Below are 7,907 nucleotides of genomic sequence, written 5' to 3' on the forward strand. Positions count from 1 at the left end.
TTTAGATTATTTTTAGATAATTTTTTTTTAGATTATTTTTAGAAAGTTTTATTTGTTTAATTTGATGTATTATTTTTGTGTTTTTAAAGGTTTTTTTTGTGTGTGTTATCAGACTTAAGTAAGCTCTTTAACAGAAAGATTAACACACCATAACTTTTTTTTTTTTTTTTTTTTTTTTTTTTTTTTGCTGCTTCCCAGGTCAGTGTGCCTTGAGTTCTCCAGGCTCAGGCTCTGAGATCACATCCATTGCCATGGATCCCAGCAGCTGGAGCGGCAGTGAAAGTGCCGGGGAGGACATTGAGAGGATGAGCGACTCTGCTGATAAGCCCATGGACAATGACGCGGAGGGCGTGTGGAGCCCTGACATTGAGCAGAGCTTTCAGGAGGCTCTGGCCATCTACCCTCCCTGTGGCCGGCGGAAAATTATCCTGTCTGATGAGGGCAAAATGTATGGTGAGTCGAAAAAGCTGCACTAATTTGGTTTGATTGACAGGTCAGAGGTTGAGTTTGAATCTCACAAGATCCAGACCCTGTTATTAATAATGGATTGGAATCGACAAATTTATCCCAACATGCTGTGTTGAAGTAAGATTTCACTTCCAAGTGGATTCAATTTAATTCACCTTTATTTTTATATTGCTTTTACAATGAAGATTGTGTCAGAGCAGCTCAAGATGGAAGTTCTAGTAACTTGAAACTGCTTCAGTCCAGTTTTCAGAGTTGATGTTCAGTGTAGTTGAAATGTCACTGCTGGAAGTCCAAACACTGAGAAGCAAATCCATGAATGCGCAGCTCCCCAAGTCCCAAACCAAGCAAGCCAATGGTGAGGAACAAACTTGACTAAATTCAAGGGAAAAAAAGCCTTGAAATATATACTGTGAAACTTATGCAGAGTTCAAGCTGCATGATTTTAGCCTTGATTTTGACTCGCCGACAGGTTTTGAGAAATATCGACAAATGCCTAAAATCACAGGCAAATCTGTTCTCGTTCACTTAGTAACAATCAAACAATATGAACTATCAAGAACGCGATATAAGAGAATCACAGATGGGTCGCCAAAACCCGTGAGATATTTGGCATGCTAAATATCTGGAGCTGTCTGCGATTCGAATGAATGCCGTGTGAAATGTTTACTGATTGAAATTAACATCCTAGGTCACCTACAGCCAATGAAAGGGCAGAATCCACTAGTGTGGAAATCTGCAGGCCAGCGGGAGGTTGGGGGAGAAGTCAAAATCATTTTCAGTTTATTTGGACCCAAGAAATGGAGGAAAACTAGTGTAAATTTGGCAGGAGCACTGTGTCTGTTTGACATGTCATCTGAGCAATATCACAACCAGGTCAAAAAGTTGAGGAATTGTTAATTCTTTTCACAAGCCAGGTGAGTAAAATAAGTTCATTTTCTAGAGCTAAGCCTTCTTTTTCCATTATGTAGTTAATAACAAAAGATATATTTCATGACCTCGCATTGCTTCCATGTCACTTCTTGCGTTTGTTTGTGAGTCGTAGTTTCACAAAGTTGTCGTTGAGTTTTCCTATTGTAAAGTCATGCAGTGTGAAACCCCCTGTCGCCGATCCATCCTTCAGTTTAAACACAGCACCCACAGAACGCTAACCCAGGTAGTCATGCAGTGTAAAAACATTTGTGACACGACTACTTTGAAAATCGTGCAGTCTGATCTAGGCATTAATCTTTGCCAATTAATATATTAATACATAAGTGTCAACATTCATCTTCTTGTTGTTAAACAAAAATTTAAACCAAAAAAACGTATAATTTAACATCATAGTAGCTATGCCAAAGTCATGTAATATTTTATATTGCAATTTTAGTTTTTTATATTTTAATTGTTTTTAATTTTAAAGCTTGAGTTAGAATATCGTCATGTTTTTTTTTTTTTTTAGAAAGTTAGAAGGCAGATTTCACATTGACCACCTAACCAAAAATGGACCAAACAAGCCCAACTAAGGTGTGAAGTTGATTTAAAATCATTTTTAAATAATCTGATGCAGAGCAAGGACATTTTCATGTGATCTGCCTCTTTTTAATAACTTAATCTAGCTTAAATTACAAATTTATATTTAATTTTATTTTATTTAAATTATTATTTATTGTAATATGTAAAATTTCATGTACCACTTTAGAACAATGATCCATTAGTTAATGTATTTACTAACATTGACTACGTTTATATGGACTTCAGCAATCAAATTATTTGCCTCAATCGGTCAAACAGCCGTGTGTACTGTCTATCCTATTGTGAAATCCGGCAAAAATTCGACATGACGGTAATAGTTTGATTACAGTGTTTAAATGTCTGTACTGCACTGCGACTAAAATCGGAATAATCCACCTCTTAATTGGATTTCTGTTTAGTTCGATTTGACCTTAATCACCTTAAATTAATTAAAAATCGCTGTTTACATGGTAGAGTCTTAATCAGACTACTGTCTTAATTGTATTAAAATTGAATTATTGATATTCATGTAAACGTACTCTGTATCTAAGTATCTAAGTAACCAAGTAATAATCTTGTAAAGCATTTATTAATCATAGTTCAGCAATTACTAATGCATCATTAAGATCCAAACTTGTGGTTGTTAACATTAGTTCATATTAACTCATGGGGCATTAATCAAAGTTATTTAACTTTAAAAACATTAACTTATGTTAAAAGAAATGAATAAATACCTTAATAAATGTGTAATATAATATATATTATATAATATAAAAAATATAAATGTACCAGTAGTTTGTTCATGTCTGTAAATACAAAAACTAACATTAACTAATAGACCATAATTTTAAAGTGTGACCAAATCTCAAATGTTTTTTAAAGCATTCAATTAAACAACCACATTTTATGGGCATCACATATTTTAAAATGCGCTAATGTGAAAGAATCTTTAATATGGAGCAATCTATCTTTTCCCCCCTCAGTTTCAGTGTTTTGACTGGCTGTGTGGCGTTATGACTGCTGCTGGGGGTTGTTTTGACTGCTCGTGATCGTGAGTGTTTGTTGAGGTTGGCGGGGAACTAGCTCATCAGAAAGTTCTCAGGGAAATTGTTAGTTGCTCGTCCTCAGGGTGAGCCGATGAGGTGCGTTGGGCCTCTGAAACTGGAAAACGGAACTCCAGGCGGTGGAGCAGGCAGGCCGTCCTGGGCTCTGTTGTAAAGTCAGCGTGAACCATTAGTTAGGAGCAGATGGTCTTGCGGCTGACACCAGCTGCGCTCCCAATCCCCCCACCTCATTCCCCAAATCTCCCCGCGCCTCCCTCAAACACCCGGCTGGGCTGATGTCATGGAAAGAGGGAATACTGCTTTCCTTTTTCTTTCAGGATATTGAACATGCACTTGGCCTTGCCCACAGTGAGCAAGCTTACATGCGCACCAGTACAGATAATTATAGTTTCTAGCCTACTGAAATAATCAATACTAAGACTTTATTAATGAATCAGTTTATTTGGTGGTAGTGATATTAAATAGTGATTTATCCAAGTGTCATTTTACATTAGATTTGTAAAATATTTGTGCCCGGCAGGACGAAGGCTCAGAGGTTAGAACTGTCGCCTCACAGCAAAAAGATTGCTGGTTCAAGCCCTGGTTGGGTCAGTTGGCATTGGGTTTCCTTGGGGTGCTCCGGTTTCCCCCACAGTCCAAAGACATGCTGTATAAGTGAATTAAATAAACAAAATTGGCCATAGTGTGTGTGAATGCTTAAGTGAATTTGTGTTTCCCAGTGCTGGGTTGTGGCTGGAAGGGCATCTGTTTTTTTTTTTTTTTTTTTTTTTTTTTTTTTTTTTTTTACCCCTGGAAATCTAGTTTAAAGTTTATTCTAATAATTCCTTCACATGCATTCCATTATATAATGTTCCCAAACATTCTGCAATATTAAATTCTTTATGAAAAGAGTAATTTACCATCTGGTGTAATATGTTTCATATCGCAATGTATATGAAATGTTGATTAGCAGAGTTGTGTGTACTGTACTCTAATTACATTTTTAAGAAATGCAGTAATGTAACGAATTACATTTTAAATATGTGTAATTTGATTACAGTTACTAAAGTCAATGTAATTGCATTATTTATGTTACAAATAAAGGCTTTAGAAGAAAAAAGTGTGTATTTTAAATCGCGTTTCCCGTTGCAACGTCAGTTAATAAGCATGTGCTTTTAAATTGCTGGAAAACGCAAGCTGAAATGGTTGCTGATAAGAGTGGTTGCTTCAAGTGGAAATACAGACATTACTTTGATTTCATTGAGCGTAAAAAAAATATTGCTGTGATATGCAGTCTATGTCCAGTCTCTAAAAAACTTTTGACTGCTTTTAACTCGACCAGCAACTTGTTCAAGCACCAGAACAGAAAGCATTCTATGACAATATTCATCACCAAGGAGGACACCCAGAAACATGGCTGCCCAACTCCTAAACAGGATGAATTAAATTTTTGTGAAGGTATCTTCTGAATTTGAAGGAAGCGAAGCTGCTTATGGGGCCATTCACATATAACGCAGCTTGCGTACACATATTGGGAATACATATTGCACGCACTTGCATTTTCCAGGTGCACCAGTTGAAAACCGCGATTCATGCGACAAGAACTGACCAATAAGCTTTATGCTTTGTATAGAATATACACATTTCGGTAGACTAGTTACCGCCCGATCTAGTTAACTAGTTAACACCCAATCACTGCAGTGCTTTTGCATACATCAACCCATTTTAATGTTTTTTTTTTTCAGTGAATATTAAATTACTGAAAGAGCTGCAGTTTATTTAGTATTTTTATAGGTATATTTTATCTTTTAAAAGTAAAAAAAGTAATAGATTACAAATAACTTTACTTTGAAGTTGAAGTAACAGTGCTGTTGATTAGGGGGTGGTTCCTTCTTTTTTTTTTTGCATCATTCCCTTGTAGCAAACAAGCAGTTAGAGCAGGGGTCACCAACCTTTTTGAAGCTGAGAGCTACTTCTTGGGCTAAAAATTTGATACACAATAACAAATTTGCTCAATTTACTTTAAATTATATGTAATTATTAATAATTAATGATATTCATCTATGTGAAGATACTGATCATGTTAATGATTTCTCACAATAGTTTTCAACAATGATTTAACAAGGGAGGAAACAGATAAATATCAATATGCAACACTTTATTTTTATAAATCTCTGCAAGAGGTTTCATTTTAAAATTATTACTTCTACAATATTTTCTTTAGCCACTAACAGTTTTTAACAAATCATGCACTACAATGTACCAAGTCTGTTATTCAATTGTGTAACATAAATCAACTTTCACATTTTACAGAAATTATAACAAAATCTACAGCATTTTTAACATAGAAGACACTCTTCTAACCATTGTAGTTGCCCCGAGTTGGACATTGGAGAGAGTGGAGATTATATTCCTTCTAGTCTTTAAGCACAGTTTTGCTTTCCTGTCTGAAAATGCTTTGTTTTTCAAATAAAAAATGTGTAGCTCTAAATGAGTCTTTAGTTGCTCTTTGGGGGTTAACACCATTAAAAAAAAGATTGCTGTTTTTACAGTTCGCAGAATTTTTCCACTTGTAGTGCGCTGCCTGGTGGGTAGTTAGCATGGTAATGTTAGCTTGCGTGATACGTTCTGAAATCTCTCAACATTGTGCCGTTATGCCTTCGTCAAATGAAGTTAAAAAAAAATAACTCTTCCTCCTATTCACTGCGAAAATTATTATTTTTCTTCCATGTTTTTAAATGATCTGCTTTACTGCACTCACAAGCGTTGCTATGGAGACCAACTAGCTCTAATATTAAATAAAAGATATTTATATATAACTATATGTTATTTTCAAATTGACAACAATGCAAGTGTGATGTAAAAAGAACAACTGCAAAAAATTGCAGTTTGCTGGTAAGTGGTGCTATGGTGAGCTATTTTTAGAACAGGCCCGCGGGCAACTCATGTGATCTTCGAGGGCTACCTGGTGATCGTGAGCACCATGTTGGTGACCCCCGAGTTAGAGGGATGTGGCTAAGAATGTTGTGGCTGAACTGTAAAACCAAATGTCAAAGATTACAAAAAAGGTTTTTTAGTGGATTAACTTGCAAGAATAAATTGTTCACCTAAATGACAACAATATGTGCTAGCGGAGAAAAAAAACTAAGTAAATTTTGATTTTACTTGGACTTTAAATAATTAATTAAAAACTGAACAGACACTGTATTATCCTATTAATATCTAGCCTTTTGACTGTTGCAATTCTACTGCTGCTGCACAAGATGAGAAAATCATTTTATATGTTTTTTTTTTTTTTTTTTTACTACATCTGAATTTGTCAGGCTGATCTTACAAGGAAACATAACTATTTTATGTTTTGTCAGTTCAGTCGTGCAAAAATATTAGATTTTAAAAAGAAGGCGTGGCACCCAACCCTGCCTCTAAACCCATTCATCATTGGGGGATAAGTAAATCGTACTAAATTGTACGAATGAGATTGTTCCAATTAACCACTAAATCACAAAGTTTTGAATTGCTGTGAGATTGTGTTGGAATTTGTAGTATTTTCAATCCCTTTTTCTGCAAAATGTTTGCTCTAAATATGCTGTAAGTACACGTTCCTTCTCATATCACACAGGCACACTTCAATAAACCAATAGAAAACTAGTTGTGTTTACATGCTGCGCAAGATGGGTATAAGAGGCAAAATCTAGCTCTGACAATCTTATTGTGTTTATAACCTTACAATGATTAAGGAAAAATACATATTTATGTTGCCATGACCATGTGCATTTGTTAAACACAATTGAGTTGAGAATGTGTTTGTTAAAGCAATCCTACCCACTCCACATGGACTTGAGTCTAGTCTTGTGTCTTTATTAGAAACAATTCCGAGTTGGAAACCAAACAGTTGTTCAGTGTGGACATATGATGGGGATAGGTGGGCCTGTTTGTAATCTATAAAAGCACTGTCTTTTCATACTTTTTTTTTCATGGTATGAGAACAGTGCACATTTGTTTTTGAATACAACTTGCCGATTCTTGCCTTTTTCCAAGCATTTAAATTTATGTAGTTGGCACACACTTTTGTCTAAGAGATCTTGAGTTTGATTCAAAGTGCGTTAAGTCATGGATTCCCTGGCAGTTGAATGCAGGACCTTGTGTCGCTAGCACCTTTCCTGTGAAATAAATCTTCATTGCATTACCTTCTGCAGTAACTACAAATAAAAAACTATATTTTAAAAGCATTTGTTGGCTATTTTTCCAGTAGTTATTTAGCTTTTTACTGTTTGACATATATCTGTAATGCATTGAGATCTGTAATGCAATGTAGGAGAGGCACATGAGCTCAAGTTTATTATTTAACATTTTATGTGATTTTTTTTTTTTTTTTTTTTTTTGGCTTGGAGTTTATTCCCAATGTTTGTCTAAAATACATCATTATATACTCACTACACTCAACGGCTTTGAACACAATCAAGACGGTAGATCAAAGTAAATGATGTCATAAATACTGTTTAGCTTCTACCACAGATCAATCATTTGTTTCATAAGACCTCATATCGGCAGGAGCCACGGTTATTAATTTTGTTTTGCTTGTAAAATTATATATATATTTTTTTTACTCTCAAAATTCACACAGCTATTGACTTAAGTTCTAAAAACCTTCTTTAATGTTATACAGAATGAAAAAGTCAGAGTTTTACAAATTTAGGGTGTCCCCGGTCTTATGTCTTAAATCGGTTCTTCATTTTCCTAGGTTCATGTAAAGCTACCCAATCGGCCCAACAGCCATCCAATCACTAACAATCCATTGCAATAACTTTTACCGAATATTTATTTACCGATATCGTTGAATTACCTTCCTTACAAAAACATCTTGACAACAAGTTCTCCGTGTATTTATATAGCAAATATGGTGAG

General features: G+C 35.1%; 1 protein-coding gene across 4 annotated transcripts in view; it reads left to right on the forward strand.

Annotated features, from left to right (window-relative positions):
• tead1a (TEA domain family member 1a) overlaps window positions 1–7,907 on the forward strand; it is a 79,641-nt gene that overhangs the window by 26,160 nt on the left and 45,574 nt on the right. For all 4 annotated transcript variants that reach the window (XR_015525608.1, XR_015525609.1, NM_212847.3 and 1 more), the window contains one exon: window positions 199–453. Coding sequence is in view for 2 of the 4 variants with exons in the window: in NM_212847.3 (NP_998012.2) it covers window positions 252–453 (202 nt within the window). In the remaining 2 variants the exon portion in view is untranslated. The remainder of the gene's footprint in view (window positions 1–198; window positions 454–7,907) is intronic.

Source organism: Danio rerio, chromosome 25 (assembly GCF_052040795.2).
Source record: "Danio rerio strain M-AB ecotype USA chromosome 25, GRCz13ab, whole genome shotgun sequence".
Classification (NCBI taxonomy): Eukaryota; Metazoa; Chordata; class Actinopteri; order Cypriniformes; family Danionidae; genus Danio; species Danio rerio.